This window comes from Hyperolius riggenbachi, chromosome 1 (genome assembly GCF_040937935.1).
Source record: "Hyperolius riggenbachi isolate aHypRig1 chromosome 1, aHypRig1.pri, whole genome shotgun sequence".
NCBI lineage: Eukaryota > Metazoa > Chordata > Amphibia > Anura > Hyperoliidae > Hyperolius > Hyperolius riggenbachi.
The window spans coordinates 303,700,841-303,718,963 of NC_090646.1; the positions used below are offsets into that span (position 1 = coordinate 303,700,841).

The following is an 18,123-nucleotide window of genomic DNA, read 5'->3' on the forward strand; positions in this document are numbered from 1 at the left end:
ATGATAGCTCTTCTGAGGCCACCAGTGACTTTCAACATATGTATATAGCCAGTATCATAGGGCAGCTCAATATCATAGCTTATAATTGGAAGTCCACAGTTCTCCCTATTCCACAATTTGAACAGAGATTGAGGTTGCATTCACAGTGGCACGTTGCAGAGCTGCATTATAAAGTCTTAAAACGCAGCTTACCGTATTGCAATGATAATCCTATGTGACATTCACAGTCTGACGTTAACGTCCTGTTGAAAAATGTTGCATTATGGTAACTCACTGCTTGCAGTGCGTTACCTCTAAACACAGACGCATTGCCACTATAATGTAGCATTAAAACACAACGTCCCACTGTGAATATGCCCGCAATGTGGTAATGGAAACAGGTTAGCTAATTTTATCTCCTCTTCTAGTGATACATTTAAATTTGACTGGGTGGAATGTAGCTCATTCCACCCAGACAAATTAAAATTTATCACTAGAAGACAACAGAATCCTAATAGTCCTTGATGGTCTTTCTTTTCTTTTATTTTTTTGTCCTCATGAAGACATTTTGTAAACTAAAAATGTTGGGCAGTAGAAATCTGAAAAAAAGAAAACAACCAGGATCTTTCATGTAGCTTTGTTTCCCACTTGCTCACATAGCCATAGCAATCCAAGATTCCCTAGTAACATTGTTTCAATAACACTCATGCTCACAAACATATTCTGGTACTCCATACTCTTAACAATACAACTTTTTGGTCCAATAATAGCTTTAATTTATTGCACAAAAGATAAATACTGTGTAATTTGAACAAACAAAAATAAACACAAAAATCAATGGTAATCTCTTCATAAAAAATTATTTTTTACTGTGTCTGCAAAAACATATATAAACAAAGTGAAGTTTTCAAGATGAAACTCCAGTGCTCACTGTACTGACAGAGTTTTCTGTCCATGAAGAATCCTGTATTGAAGATTTAGACACTTTGCCTGCAAGACAGAATTAATAAAAAAAAAAATCTGAAAGTCTCTGACAAAATACACAGATGAAAGCATAAACACAGAAAAGCAAGGTATTGAAAACACTGTATAGTGTGTATGACTATTGAAGTACATATTTTTACTCCTTTGATAACTCCCCAAAAATGTTAATATAGTTTTAGGACTTCTTCTAAAAATAATCTATTGCTAATATTTAAGGCTATGTTCACACTGGGGCAATCTGTCGGATAATATAAATCACATTGCCAACATATGCAATTACAGTGTATTGTAATGGTACATTCACATTGGCATGTTACCAGTATGGCGTGACGGATCCATTAGCATAATGCAGGAAATGTGTACACTTGTACAGTTGCAGTGAAGCAGACTTTTCATGAACTGTACACTTCACTGTATATGTTGCACTTAACATGTAACACATTATGCGAATTTTCTCCTCCATTGCGATTCTGTTTTTACATAGTATGCAACACAAAGCTCCAGTGAAAAACTAGCCTTACAACACAACACTTTAATCTTATCGCATTACTTCACAGAGTTAATTACCACAAAGAATGAATCACAGAAATAACATAATTTTGCATAGTTAATATCTATCAATCAAAGGGGGTAAGCAGAAGTTTAATGTGATATGTGAATTACATATGCCTTCATTTTTTGGTTTTCCTATCATGATGCCCTTGGAAAAACGACACAATTACAAGACAAAACAATACAGACAGGTGTTTTACAATGCTAAGGGCTAAGTTTCATGGACATTATTCGTACTTTTCTCTGCTTTAATGCCTGTCAACCACTGCCACTTATTCCAAAAGCTTTCCTGTCCATTTGATCATAACACATGGGTACAGCATTAACCACTTCCCTACTCTTGCCACGCTTATCTACGTCACTGTATATTTTACTTCAAGCACAGCGGCATAGATGAGCATCTCTGTTTACTTACCGTCGCCGCTCACGATCGTCGCATCTCCCCCGTTTGCACTCACCCCAATCCTGTCCCTCCGTAATGAGGGAATGAGAAACAGCGGTTCTCAAACCCGATCACTGTGCCTGTGATGAATCGGCCTCCCGCGGCTCTGATTCAGAAAAAAACAAAACAAACAAACAAAAAAAACCCTGATGTAAGCACCAAGGGTAAACACTTGGTTCCATCTTCTATTTAGAGAACACTGAGTTAGTCATCTTGTGGCCAAAAAATAAAACTACACCCAAATGTAAGATAATACACTTTCCCATAGAAAAATTAAATAAATACATTTTTATTATTTTTTTAACCTTCCACCCCTACCCTATAGTTACCAAAATAAAACATTTGTTACATTTTTTTAAATGACATCATAAAAAAAAGTTACCTTAGGGACTTTTTTTAACAACTTAAAGAGCGTAGGCTGACACCCCCAACCCCCTCCCCCCCCCCACGTGACCAAGCTATTTTCTTTACTAATTGGTGCTCTGCAGCTTTAAGAGATCGCTGCAGAGCACTACATCATAGCATACAAATTACTCCCCCCGCCCCCTTTTATGTCCACCAGCAGAGCTTTCTGATTACTGCTGCCCCTGCCAGCCCTCCCCCCCTCGTTCCCTCCTTCCCCCCGCCAGCCAATCATAGTGATCGGCTCTCATAGACATCGCTTTCTGAGTCTCCCAGGGGGACAGCCGAGCGTCACGGCTGTCCCCAGTACATTGCTGCTGTAGATCGCAGCGCTGTACAATGTAAATAGGTGATCACCACTGGGAGACTGATGACGGAGGGGAGATCCGTCATTCAGGCGGGGATGCACGCGCATCGGTGTGCGCGATCCCTGCAATCTCTGCACCCAGGGCTTCATGCCAATTGGTGTTGAGTGGTCCCGGGGGTTCTGCCGACGCGTCCATGCCAATGTGGAGCGGTCGTTAAGTAGCTAATATGTTTGTCATGAGGGTAAATTACTGTCGCTTTTGTAAATAAAGGCTTGTAGTTATTGTTAAAGTATAAATACAAAAAAAACAACAACACTTATTTCCAAATAAAATATTATCGCCAGATATTGCACTAGGGACACAATTTAAATGTAATAACCGGGACAAATGGGCAAATAAAATGTGTCTGTTTTAGCTGAGAAATGGGGATTTTTTTCAGTTTTTTCTTCTTCTTCCCCGCAAAATGCATATAAAAAAATAATTCTTAGCAAGACGTACTGCCCAAAGAAAGCCTAGTTTGTCCCGCAAATAATAATATATAGATAATTTCAGTGTGATAAGTAGTGATAAAGTTATTGTTGAATAATGGGAGGAGCGTGATGTTAAAATTGCTCTGGTACAGAAGGGGAAAAAATAGTTTTCAAGCAGGGGGATACAATTTAACTGAGGCCATTCCACGTTCAGCCTCTGACCATGCTGGACTTCTGAATATAATCTGAATCTTGCCCCACCTTGATTCCGCCCTATTACTCTAGATTGTAAACTGGAAAGGGCTGGGTGCTCTTACTTTTGTGTTTTGTAAGCTGCTGTAAATTTTTGTTAATCACAATACAATTGTCATTATACCTTTTATGGTCTACCATTTCTGTATTCTGTACCAATGTCTGTATTTTTAAATACCGTATTTTTCACCATATAAGACGCACTTTTTCTCCCCCCAGAATGGGGAGAAAAAGTCCCTGCGTCTTATATGGCAAAGGCAGGGAATCCCCGACTTAAGAACTCCCGCCGATTGGAACTGCCGCCATGTCGGGGATTCCCTGCCTTTGTGTGCCTGCTCTGTCCCTCCCTCTTGTGATTCCTGCCCTTGTGAAAGTGCCCACGTTGATTTAATACCTCAGCGCTACCCCTGCTAGCCTGCGCTCCCTCCCCCATGTGTAGCTGGCCCCCTCCGGGTGTTAGAGTCTATAGCGGTAGTCAGCAGTTCACCTTCCTAACGTGCCCGCGATGACTGCAGACTTCCGTCTCCCTGGCACTTCTCGCTCTAGTGATCGGCTTGAACTGCGCGTCATCAGTTCAAGCCGATCACTAGAGCGAGAAGTGCCAGGGAAACGGAAGTCTGCAGTCATCGCAGGAACTTTGTGGAGGTAAGCTGCTGACTATCGCTATAGACTCCAACACCCGGGGGGCCAGCTACACACGGGAGAGGGAGCGCAGGCTAGCGGGGGTAGCGCTGAGGTGTTTAATCAACGCGGGCACGTTAGGAAGGTAAGCTGCTGACTACCGCTATAGACTCCAACACCGGAGGGGGGGGGGGCAGCTACACACGGGGGAGGGAGCGCAGGCTTGCGGGGGTAGCGCTGAGGTATGTAATTAACGCGGGCACGTTAGGAAGGTAAGCTGCTGACTACCGCTGCTACAACAGCAGCTACACATGGGGGAGGGAGTGGAGGCTAGCGGGGGTAGCGCTGAGGTATTTAATCAACGCGGGCACGTTAGGAAGGTGAGCTGCCATTTACCGCTGCTACAACACGAGGGGGCCGGAGACGCAAGGAGGCGGGAGTGGAGGCTAGCGGGGGTAGCGCTGTTATCTTTAGGTGGACACATGGGGAGACATGGAGGGCTCAGGAGGACACATGGGGGATACACAGGATGGCCCATGGGTGACACAGGAAGACATATGGAGGATACATAAGGACATATGGGGGCACAGGAGGACACATGGGGGATACATGAGGACACATGGGGAGACATGGAGGGCACAGGAGGACACATGGGGGATACACAGGATGGCCCATGGGTGACACAGGAAGACATAGAGGATACATAAGGACATATGGGGGGGCACAGGAGGACACATGGGGGATACATGAGGACACATGGGGAGACATGGAGAGCACAGGAGGACACATGGGGATACAAAACACATGGGGGGACATAGAAGGGCACATGGGATACACAGGAGGACACATGGGATACACAGGAGGACACCATCTGGGAGAGAACACATGTACAAGATGCTCCTGGAACATGGATGCACCAGGCTTAGTATATATATATTTTTCCCTGTTTTTTGCCCTCTAAACCTGGGTGTGTCTTATATTCCGGAGCATCTTATACGGCGAAAAATACGTTATTTCATTATCTACTTTTATGTACAGTACATCCGGAAAGTATTCACATGTATGAAGTCCTTCAAGGGTTCAGTAGTTAGGCTTATTCTGAATGCTGCAAAAACACTGCTCGTAAGGGCATGGGGAACTAAGAAAATACCAACACTAATAGAAATAGTCAAAGAACTAGATTAAATCTATGATCTGGAAAGTACAGTATTCACTATACAGGGTAGATCGGAGAAATTCTCTGATATATGGAGACTATGGTCCTTTTACAGACACTCTGAAGAATTCAAACAGATCCTTGAAAGGGAATAGTAACAGATTGTTGATGAGCCATTTTGGCTTTGGTCCGACCAACAAACTCTTCCAACCCCTAATAGTAGTATTATAATCTAGCGCAAACTCTGAGACCCATAGTTTTAATGTTAATGTTATCTTTTTATATGTTCAAAAATGTTGACTATTTTAATAACAGGAAGGGCTAACCTAGCTTTTATAGAAGGTCCATTGTAAAGACTGTCCGATACTCTCACATTCTTTTTTTTTTTCCCTTTGGGCAATTAAGAACTAGTAAGAATTCATAGACATTGATGGAACTACTTGAATGCCTTCAAGAAGGCTATAGACTGTCCACTTATGAGACCTTCTGAACAACAGAAGGACTTCCCTTCATTTTTCTATAATAATTGAGACAAGAACTTTCTATATTATGATATTTCATATTGTTAGCTGTAACAATTTTCTTTTGCTGTACTGTTCATTTCTATATATATTTGTCAACTACAATAAAGAATAAAAAAAAAAAATAAAAGTATTCACAGAGCATCACTTTTTCCACATTTTATTATGTTACAGCCTTATTCCAAAATGGATTACATTAATTTTTTTCCTCAGAATTCTACAGACAACGCCCAATAATGACAATGTGAGAAAAGTTTACGAGGTTTTGGCAAATGTATTAAAAATAGAAAAAACTCAAATCTTTCCTAACACAAGCCCATTATGCTGGAGAGGATGCTCCTCTGTGGGCTCTTTGACACATCTTCTGTGGGAATGTACTTGCTTAATACCTTTCTGGAAGAATGTGGAGTCTCTAATAAGGGAAATGACAGCGAGGGAGGTCTCCTTTACCCCACAATTTTTTCTTCTCCATCTCAATAGCTGGAGCGTCAAGGCCTACAAACATTCAGTGGTAAGACATATCCTTAATGCAGCGAAGGCACTCATAGTACGTAAATGGAAAACGCGAAACGTACCTACCCTGAAGGAGTTGGATACCGAACTGAACCATATAAGTAATATGGAAAATACAATAATGACACTACAAAATCGGTCAGAACAATATTCTAAAACTTGGAGACTATGGTCCTTTTACAGGGAATCTGAGGAATTCCGTAATCTTCTGTCTATATAGAGATCACTATAGGCTAAGATCCTCTATATTTATATTTACCTCTCTTCTCGCCCCCTGGCACTGCTTCAGACGCCTGCATTAATATGCAGTTCAGAGAACGTTGGCCTCCTATCACCCGGACTTAGTAAGTTGTGTTATAACCCCCTTACCCCCCCCCACCCTCATCTTCCCCTTGTTGTCCCTCCCTACCCTCCCACACCCTCCATCTATGCCCCTCCATCCCACTGTCATACTAGATGCAAAAGATATACTGATGTTCCAGAGAGATATACAATCAATACATCAAATATAATATTCTCGCTTAATAAATGAAAACATCTTGCATCACTGGGTTTACTTTAATTATCCGTTTTATTATTGCATTAACGTGTGAACTGACTGTTTATGTAATATCTTTAATAACAGTTGTGAAATATTTATAGTGCACATGCTTTTTCTATACAAAAATGTTATGCTGGATGTAGAACTCTCTGTTGATATGTACTACATTTCTTGATTTTCTCCTGCACTGTATGACAGTAACCTGTTTTACCCCTGTTCTGTTAAAAAATCATACAAACTTTACAAATAAAAGTATTTGAAAAAAAAAAAATAGAAAAAACTGAGAAATCACATGTACATAAGTATTCACAGCCTTTGCCATGAAGCTCAAAATTGAGCGTAGGTGCATCCTGTTTCCCCTGATTATCCTTGAGATGTTTATGCAGCTTAATTGGAGTCCACCTGTGGTAAATTCAGTTGATTGGATAGGATTTTAAAGGCACACACCTGTCTATATAAGGTCCCACAGTTGACCGTTCATGTCCGGTCACAAACCAAGTATTAAGTCAAAGACATTGGCCTCAATTCACTAAGATCATGCTGGAAATAATAAGGCAAGAGAAAACTTGCCACCACACAGTGAGAGAGTTATCTTATCTCTTCATTACTTAAGGTAGCCATACACTGGTCGATTTGCCATCAGATTCGACCAACAGATAGATCCTCTCTGATCGAATCTGATCAGAGAGGGATTGTATGGCTACCTTTACTGCAAACAGATTGTGAATGGTTTCAGGCTGAAATCGGTTCACAATCTGTGGTGGTGGTGGTGTTGCCGCCGCTCCCCCTACCTCCCCCGCCCGCATACATTACCTGCTCCGCCAGCGCGACTGCCCCCGGTCACCGCTGCTTCGTCTCCGCTCTGGTCTCCGGCATGCTTCACTTCTTCCTGCCCAGCAGGAAGTTTAAACAGTAGAGCGCCCTCTACTGTTTAAACTTCCTGCCGGGCTAGAAGAAGTGAAGCATGCCGGACCCGGAGACCAGACCAGAGCGGAGACGGAGCAGCGGTGACCGGGGGCAGTCGCGCCGGCGGAGCAGGTAATGTATGCGGGCTCTATTGCGTCGGTCGTCGGGCACTCGAACGCCGCTAGCGATGCGCTCCCTACCCGCGGGAGATCGACGGTAATTTTCCGCACGGAGCAATCGACGGGATCGGACGGGATAGATTGAAATTAGGCGTGTAGCGGGAATGATGTGACAGCAGATTCGATCCCAGTGATTGAATCTGCTGTCGATCTGGCGGGAATCGGCATAGTGTATGGCCAGCTTCAAAGTGGTTTGCAACTCCATATTAAATGAAAAAAATACAAAAATCTTATCCAAAAACAAATTACATGTCCAGGCTACCTTTCCCATTAGTTTTAGTGTTCACTGGGCAAATTTATTAAAAAAGTAATATGAAAGAAAGGAAATATTTCTGGAGGTTTCCATATTGACTGTTTCTCTGTGATACCAAAAGTGACATTCTGCCATCTTTTTTTTCCCCTCCCTACTCTCACAGCTTATTTTCCTCCCACAGCTGACATCATTGCTAAGGGACACGTGAGATCACTGCAATACAGAGCTGTCCACCAGGGGTCTATTGAGAGTGTGGGAAAACTGATCACAGACATTGCAATCTGCAAGGGGGAGGGACAGAGGTTGAAAGGGTCTTTTTTTTTTATCTTATTGTAATTGCTAGACTAGCTGTGTTTATGAGCTGCACACAGACATTATACTAGGTTCACACCATACAATTTTCTGGCAGATTTACATGCCAGATCGATTATTTCCAATGTGAATTTCGAGCAATTTTTTTTTTCCAATCGTTTTTTAATTGTTTTTCTAATTGATTTCAGATTGATTTTCATTCGATTCTATGAAAATCGATTGAAAACACAATGAATTAATCGATCTGATCTGACAGTAAATCTGTCAGAAAATTGTATGGTGTGTACCTAGCAATATACTTTTAGCCATAGCCCTTGAACAAGCATGCAGATCAGGTGCTCTGACTGAAGTGTGACTGGATTAGCTAGCTGCATGCTTGTTTCGGGTGTGTGATGCAGAATACTAATGGCAGAAAGCTCAGCTGGACAGCCGAGCAACTGGTATGGTTCAAATGGAAATCTATATGCCAGCCTCCTTATCCTTCTCTCAGGTCAGTTATCCTTTATTGCTAGGTACACAGTATACAATTTTCTGACAGATTTACTGTCAGATCGACTACTTCCAACATGCCCGATCTGATTTCCAATCGATTTTCCGATTGATTTTCTGTTTACCTCTACGGAAAATTGATCGGAAATCATATCAAACCTGTTGGAAATAGTTGATCTGACAGTAAATCTGTCAGATAATTGTATAGTATGTACCTAGCATTAGGCTTGATCCAGGTCTCTAAAGCTGGGCATACACGGCTCGATTTTGCCGCTTGATTCCCCCACCCAAACGATTCCGCAGGCAATTCCCTTATCGTCCGCTTGTTTTTCTTATCTTTTTCCATTGTCCTCAATGCGGAATCGAGCGCGGAGATCGGACATGTCGGAAATGATCTATTGAGCCATCTAAATGGTTCAGAATCGAGCCGTGTATTCCCAGCATTAGAGGCAGCATAAATAGGTGTATTTATACTTACCTGGGGCTTCCTCCAGCCCCGAGAGGTGAATGGGTTCCCTCGCCAGCTGCTCCATTCATTTGATATGCCCCCCAGTAATCTGACTGGCCACGCTCTTCTGTGCGTGTACCCCCTGTAGTGCAGTAGTGGTTGGGTCAGATATGTGCAGAAGTGCGTGGCTGACCGTGACTGACCAGATAACTGGGGTGAGGGGTATCAAGTGAACGAAGCGGCTGGAGAGGATAGTGAGGGACCCCACACACCTCATGTGGCTGGAGGAAGCCCCAGGTAAGTATAAATATATCCATTAATAACATTTCAGTTACACTTTAAAGGAAGGGGGGTAAGGTCTGTCAGGGAGAAGGGTGTGTGTGTGTGTGTGTGTGTGTGTGTGTGTGGGGGGGGGGGGGGGGGGGTATGGCAGTGAAACCAGCCTAGAAGGAGTGTGGGGGGTCTACTACCCATGCTTACTGTGGGGGTAAGGGAGGTGGTGTTACACTGAAGGGGGGCATACAGTTTTTGATGGGGAAACATTCTCTCACTACATACACATCATACATGCAATATATACATACACACACACACACACTCTATATACATACATACATACATCACATCACACATGCGCTACATACATACACACATCACATCACACACTTGCTCTATATACATACATATATACATCACACATGCTCTGTGTACACACTCATTGCACCCAGGGTGAGGGTGTAAGAATTGCACCCCCCCAATGGACTCGGGAACGCATACTACGCCCCCAGTATAGGTAGTCAGGTATGGGTGCGCCCAGTATAGTTAACCAGGCACAGGTGTCCCTAGTATAGGTGGCCAGCTGTAGGTGCCCCCTGTATAGATATCTAGCTATAGGTGTGCCTAGTAAAGGTTAGCTAGGTATAGGTGCTGCCAGTATAGGTTAGCTAGGTATACAGTGATGTGAAAAACTATTTGCCCCCTTCCTGATTTCTTATTATTTTTGCATGTTTGTCACACTTAAATGTGTCTGCTCATCAAAAACCGTTAACTATTAGTCAAAGATAACATAATTGAACACAAAATGCAGTTTTAAATGATGTTTTTTATTATTTAGTAAGAAAAAAAACTCCAAATCTACATGGCCCTGTGTGAAAAAGTGATTGCCCCCCTTGTTAAAAAATAACTTAACTGTGGTTTATCACACCGGCGAAAATTGGGGGGGACTAAGGACCGCGCAGTGCCGAAGACTCGGGGGGCGTGCGCGCCGTGGTGAAAAATGGGCGTGGCCATGACATTGTATGGGCGGAGCTAACATAATGATGTAACAGCGAGGCATAAGAAAGCGAGACTTTGCATCATGGGTGTGCAGAAACTGTTTGATGCTAATAGTATACCGTAACCACAAAGCAGCAAACATAGCCATCTATGACCATTAAATAATAAATGCAGTAACAGTTACCCCGGACACCAGAAAATAAACGCAATGGGCAACATGTCAGCACAAAATAAACGCAATGCAGGCAACATGTCAGCACAAAATAAACGCAATGTGGGCAAACATGTCAGTACAAAATAAACGCAATGCGGGCAAACATGTCAGTACAAAATAAACGCAATGCGGGCAGACATGTCAGTACAAAATAAATGCAATGCGAGCAACATGTTAGTACAAAATAAACACAATGCGAGCAATCATGTCAGTACAAAATAAACGCAATGCGGGCAAACATTTCACCAGAAAATAAACGCAATGCGGGTAAACATTTCACCTGAAAAAAAACGCAATGCGGGCAAACATTTCACCAGAAAAAAAAAACGCATTGCGGGCAAACATTTCACCAGAAATAAAACGTAATGGGAGCACATTTCACCTGGAAAAAGCATTTACTCACCTGGCAGAAGTCTCCGGCCTCTGGCGCACTGCTCCCGGAACCACTTTCCTCCTCCTGCAGAGTTCCGCACTGACAGGGCTACGGCAAGATGGCACCCGAAGCCCTGTACTGGAGACACAAATAGTCTTCAGTACAGGGCTTCGGCAGCCATCTTGCCGTTGCCCTGCTCGCCTGCCGGTGTCAAAACACCGGAAGACTAAGGAGGCTGGAGCGGGGCTGCGGGCAATGAACTGGAACGGCGTCTATACATGCCGCTGCCAGTTCATGAGGATAGAGTGGCCAGAGTCCCGAGGACGGGACGTCCTGCTGCTGAAAGCGGGACGTTTCCCGGGACCTCATGCTGCCTGGGACAGCGGACCCCAAATCCGGGACGCGTCCCGGGCAATCCGGGACGTCTAGTCACTCTACGTTACATCTGGCGTAGAAGTAACAGCATTTCAGCAAAAGAACATCATACCAACAGTAAAATATGGTGGTGGTAGTGTGATGGTCTGGGGTTGTTTTGCTGCTTCAGGACCTGGAAGGTTTGCTGTGATAGATGGAACCATAAATTCTACTGTCTACCAAAAAATCCTGAAGGAGAATGTCCGGCCATCTGTTCGTCAACTCAAGCTGAAGCGATCTTGGGTGCTGCAGCAGGACAATGACCCAAAACACACCAGCAAATCCACCTCTGAATGGCTGAAGAAAAACAAAATGAAGACTTTGGAGTGGCCTAGTCAAAGTCCTGACCTGAATCCTATTGAGATGTTGTGGCATGACCTTAAAAAAGGCGGTTCGTGCTAGAGAACCCTCAAATAAAGCTGAATTACAACAATTCTGCAAAGATGAGTGGGCCAAAATTCCTCCAGAGCGCTGTAAAAGACTTGTTGCAAGTTATCGCAAACGCTTGATTGCAGTTATTGCTGCTAAAGGTTATTAGGTTCAGGGGGCAATTTCTTTTTCACACAGGGCCATGTAGGTTTTGAGTTTTTTTTTTTCACTAAATAATAAAAACCATCATTTAAAACTGCATTTTGTGTTCAATTATGTTATCTTTGACTAATAGTTAACGGTTTTTGATGAGCAGAAACATTTAAGTGTGACAAACATGCAAAAGAATAAGAAATCAGGAAGGGGGCAAATAGTTTTTCACATCACTGTAGGTACCTTCAGTATAGGTTAGCTAGGTATAGGTGCATTCAGGATAGGTAGCTAGGAATAGGTGCAGCCAGTATAGGTAAGCTAGGTATAGGTGCCTTCAGGATAGGTAGCGAGGTATAGATGCAGCCTGTGATGAAGGATACCGAAATCGAGACGATTAGCAATTCTGTATCGTTCTGCAAAGCAGAGCAGAATGACATTTTTTCTTTTTAAACATACAATAGATGTCTTTCCTTCTCTGCTGAGTGAAAGCAAACCCATCACCCACATTTAATTAACTTGTTAAAAATAATTCCTTGTTGGCCAGTCACACTCAGATGCTAATTGAGCACCAAAAGTTATTTTCATCCTGAGGAAGCTAGCTCCGCAGGAGTCCACTGACGAACGCAGACAGGCTGGCACCGCTGGGGAGAAGATTTGAATACATGTGGTTTTATGATTTCAGTCTGTTAGATGAAAACAGTGTATAGCACAGCTATGAAATTAATGTAGTCTTATTCGTTAAAACCTGCCCAATGTGCTCATATAAAATTCATAACAATGACCTGTCCGGTTATTGGTGTACGAACCTCCTTGGGGACCGAACAGCCTAACGCACTCATGAAAGATGTCATATTAATCGGTAATTCCTGACAATTATAAATCTGCTATCCACCCAAATATGACATGTATAGTTTATGAGTTACAGTATTTTACAAGTTAAGCTCAAAATCCTCCTAGGAGGAAGTGGACTGTCATTGGTGGGTAATTCAGAGGGGGCTGGCGTTGCCACACCCCCAAACCAGCTTCATCAAAAGCACATTGCCAGCAGGCAGACCTCAGTCCTCCATTTTAACATCATCTGCATTACAACTCGACCTACTGCTGCTAATCAGAGGACCATGTGGTTAGCAGCCATCTTGGTACTGTAACCTCAGTTTGGATTACAAAGTATACCTAAAGACCTCTGATTCTGAAACCAAGGACTTTGCATTTATTCTCCCAGAAGGAAATATCCCCACACAGACTACATTTCGACTAAGTAAACCTTTTCACAATTATTCCCTTTTATTTTAAGCTTTGTGTGTATATATTAGTGTATGTAAATGTGTGTAATGCATTTTTGTTATTAAACGTTTAAAAATCTTTTAGCGGTTATGACCTGTTGCTGAACATACACAATCGTACTTACTCCTCCGAAAACGTTCGGAGCAAGAAGCCTCATTAGCAACTCATCTCCCCTCCTGCTCCAATCGCCGCTCGCTTGCCGACGATCTACTCCATCTGCATACTAGCAGGAACAAAGAAGGAGTGTACAAGTGGCAAGTAGGCAGACAGAGGAGATCACTGGCAAGGGGGGCATTCGAAGCAGGAAGTTTGAAGGGGAGGGCAAGTTGCTAATGAGGCTTCCCGCTGCGCACATGCTCTGCAAAAAGGGGGAAGCATGGAGGGGAGCCCCGGGGGGAGAGAGTGGGAAGTTGGGACCCCTCCAAGCTCCAGTTGGCTCTTCACTGTTCTCTGGCTCGCCTGGCTCCCCTCATCTTCCTCGAGTGGGCAGAAACAGCAAGAGTCAGGGTGTGGAAGTCTGTGAAAGACGTGTTTGCCGCCCAGACAGTGCCCACTACGTGCCTGCAATTCTCCTGCCAAGACTGCCATAGTACAAGCATTAGTAAGTACAAGCAGTGCTAGCACTGCCATTTGCTGCCTGGCTGCTAGGTGTATGGATAGGTGTATTGTATTGCATTTCTCCGGCTCGCCTGTCACCTCCACATCAGTGTACTCTCTGGTGGACAGTCTGTTTTTCAGGGAGTAGTTGGCTTCTTTCTTTTACCCGCTTCACTGCCATTCCCACGACACTGACAATAGCCCCTGCCAAACACACATACACAAAAACAGTCAATAGTGGGGCCCCTGAAGCAGGGGCATAGAACCCGTGACCTGTCCTGAACGTGTGCTGGAGGGACCCGTGTGTGTTCCAGGTGGCTGTGGCGGGTACTTGCACAGATGCAGCAGCAGCACTCAAGAGTCCCCTTGCGCCGCAGAGAACAGAGACGTGGATGTGGCACAATGGTACTCTGGCATGCTGCGGTGTGAGTACTCGCTGCAGTCGCCTGGAACACATGGGCCCCTCCAGCACACAGATGCGATTGTGGGTCCTATGCCCCTGCTGCAGGGGCCCCAGGGAGCAGAGCCACTATTCACTGTTTTTGTGTGTGCGTGGTTTGATCTTTTGGCACCCCCACTACTACTAGCTACTCATAATCAAAATTTAAATTAGACGATGCGCTCCACTTGCGTTTTGTTTACGGGTTGAAGGAGGAAGCATAGGAATGACATGTAATGCGAGTGGGTGCCAGCTGGCTCTGTGTCCCTGGGGAACACCCGTTATAGTAAACTCAGGTATAGTAAACGTTAGGGTATTGTAAACTATGTGTCCAGGTTCTAGCCAAGTGCCATAATAAGCATTTATTTTATTTTTATTTAAGTATTTATATAGCGCTGACATATTACGCAGTGCTGTACAGAGTATATTGTCTTGTCACCTAACTGTCCCTCAGAGGGACTCACAATCTAATCCGTACCATAGTCGTATGTCTATGTATGTAACATGCAGTGTATGTATCATAGTCTAGGGCCAATTTTTGGGGGAAGCCAATTAACTTATCTGTATGTTTTTGGGATGTGGGAGGAAACCAGAGTACCCCGAAGAAACCCACACAGACAAAGGGAGAACATAAAAACTCCTTGCAGATAGTGCCCAGGCTGGGATTCAAACTGGGGACTCAGCACCGTAAGGCGAGAGTGCTAACCACTTCGCCACCGTGCGGCCCATAAGAATAAGGGACTAATGCCTGGTATAGAAAACCCTGATGTAACAGAACTTTTGTTAACTCTAGAAACGTTATTAAAGACAGGAGATAAGCTTAGTGAATTGAGGCCAATGTCTGAAGACCTCAGAGACAGTATTGTCTCGAGGCACAAATCTGGGGAAGGTTGCAGAAAACTTTGTCACTTTATGTCAGAGCACAAACCAAGCAGCATATGCCATTGTGTATTTTTTACTATCTACAGTGCCACGGAAGATTAGGACACTATATAAATCAATAATAATAATAAATATGAAATAGGGGATACAAATCTTCATCCAGAATACCAGCCAAGTAAGGCACATTCTTGCTAAAGGTTTAAGTGAAAGAAAATAATGCTTGTTCCAAATGATGAGATGACACACCCAACATAATGCAAAACAATGTTTTACCCCTTGAGTCTATCTGGATGACTATAGTTGTAAAGATAGAAGCTCCTAAAGTCCAACTGGATGCGTATTTGCACCCAGAGTTGCGCACACCTGCCAGCATATATGTGGCGGCGATTGATGAAGGGGAACAGATGTTCCCCAAGCCAACTGCCATGCCTGGAATGAACGTACATGACCACAATCAGGAACCACGTCCATTCATAACAAAAGTGAAAGAAAATGTAAAAAAAAACAAAAAGCTAAAGACTTCCTGGTAACCCAGGATAGTGTTTGCAGTGCCACCTAGTGGTGAAAAAGTAAAATAACAGTAAAGTTTTAAAAGTTTAAAAAAAATACATAAAAATACATAAATAGTTGCTTTACAGACTTAGCTTTTTTATATGTATGTCATGAGGGTATATTATTGTTATTTTAGTAAATAAGGGCTTGTAATTGTTGTCTGCATACAACCCCCCCCCCCCCCCCCAAACAGAAATAATACACCTTATTTCCAAATTATACAGTGGGATGCAAAAGTTTGGGCAACCTTGTTAATCGTCATGCTTTTCCTGTATAAATCAGTGGTTGTTTCGATAAAAAAAAAGTCCGTTAAATTTATCATATAGGAGACATACACAGTGCTATTTGAGAAGTGAAATGAAGCTTATTGAATTTACAGAAAGTGTGCAATAATTGTTTAAAAAAAATTAGGCATAAAAAGAAATTAAATCAAGATGTAGTAGATCCTCCTTTTGCAGAAATTACAGCCTCTAAACGCTTCCTGTAGGTTCCAATGAGAGTCTGGACTCTAGTTGAAGGTATTTTGGACCATTCCTCTTTACAAAACATCTCTAGTTCATTCAGGTTTGATGGCTTCCGAGCATGGACAGCTCTCTTTAACTCACACCACAGATTTTCAATTATATTCAGGTCTAGGGACTGAGATGGCCATTCCAGAATGTTGTACTTATTCCTCTGCATGAATGCCTTAGTGAACTTTGAGCAGTGTTTAGGGTTGTTGTCTTGTTGAAAGATCCAGCCCTGGCGCAGCTTCAGCTTTTTTCACTGATTCTATGACATTGGTTTCTAAAATCTGCTGATACGGAGTGGAATCCCTCAACTTCGACAATATTCCCAGACCCTGCACTGGCCACACAGCCCAACAGCATGATGGAAACACCACCATATTTTACTTTAGGTAGCAGGTGTTTTTCTTGGAATACTGTGTTTTTGCTATATGCATAACGCCCCTTGTTATCCCCAAATAACTCAATTTTAGTTTCATCAGTCCACAGCACCTTATTCCAAAATTAAGCTGGCTTGTCCAAATGTGCTTTAGCATATTACAAGTGGCTCTGTTTGTGCTGTGGGAGGAGAAAGGGCTTCCTCTGCATTACTCTCGCATGCAGCACCTCCTTGTGTAAAATGTGCCGAATGGTTGAACGATGCACAGTGATTCCATCTGCAGCAAGATGATGTTGTAGGTGTTTGGTGCTGGTCTGTGGGTTGACTATTCTCACCATTCGTCGCTTCTGTTTATCCAAGATTTTTCTTGGTCTTCCACTTCAAGCCTTAAAGGGAACCTGTACTGAGTAAAATTATTTAAAATAAACACATGAGGTAAATTCAAATAAACATTACATAGTTACCTTGCCATCAGTTCCTCTCAGAAGCTCACCATTTTATTCTGACCATAAACCCTTCCAGTTCTGACAATATTTTGTCAGAACTGAAATATATCAGTTGCTGTCAGCTATAGCTGAGGTGACAACTGATGTGCCAAGTAATGGCTATGTTTCCCTATGGCTCAAGTGGGCGATGTTACAGTTTAACAGTTTGCTGACCAGAAAGCTTAATGAGGTAATGGCCATTTTCAAAATGGAGGACGGAGAACTCCCTTGACCGCAGTGGACAAACAGGATGCGGGAAAGGAGAACGAGATTGAGGAGTAGACTACACCGGAGGTGAATTTTCAGTTCAGGTTTTCTTTAACTTGAAATGAGCCTGTGGTCTTCCACTTCCTCAATATGTGCCTAACTGTGGAAACAGACAGCTAAAATCTTTGAGACAGCTTTCTGTATCCTTCCCCTAAACCCTGATGGTGAACAAGCTTTGTCTTCAGGTCATTTGAGAGTTATTTTGAGACCCCCATGTTGCTACTCTTCAGAGAAAATTAAAAAAGGAGGGAAACTTACAATTGACCCCCTTAAATAATCTTTCTCATAATTGGAGTCACCTGTGTATGTAGGTCAGGGGTCACCGAGCTTACCAAGCCAATTTGAGTTCCAATTAGTTCTAAAGGTTTTGGAATCAATAAAATGACAACAGTGCCCAAATGTATGCACCTGCCTAATTTTATTTAACCACCCTGGCGTTCTATTAACTGCACCAGGGTGGCGGCGCAGCAGTTTTTAATTTTTTTTTAAATCATGTAGCTAGCCTAGCGCTAGCTACATGATACCCCCCTCCCGGCAGCGTCCGCCCGTAAAGCTCGATCGCCGCTGGCGCGTACCCACATAAGGAAATCCCGTTCTGAATGGGAT

At 43.1% G+C, this 18,123-nt stretch overlaps 1 protein-coding gene across 4 annotated transcripts in view; it reads right to left on the reverse strand.

Moving 5' to 3' along the window:
• Positions 1-731: 731 nt before the first annotated feature.
• MFSD12 (major facilitator superfamily domain containing 12) overlaps positions 732-18,123 on the reverse strand; it is a 477,174-nt gene continuing 459,782 nt past the window's right edge. For all 4 annotated transcript variants that reach the window (XM_068271174.1, XM_068271172.1, XM_068271175.1 and 1 more), the window contains one exon: positions 732-969. In XM_068271174.1, the coding sequence (XP_068127275.1) occupies positions 957-969 (13 nt within the window). In that variant the 3' untranslated portion in view covers positions 732-956. The remainder of the gene's footprint in view (positions 970-18,123) is intronic.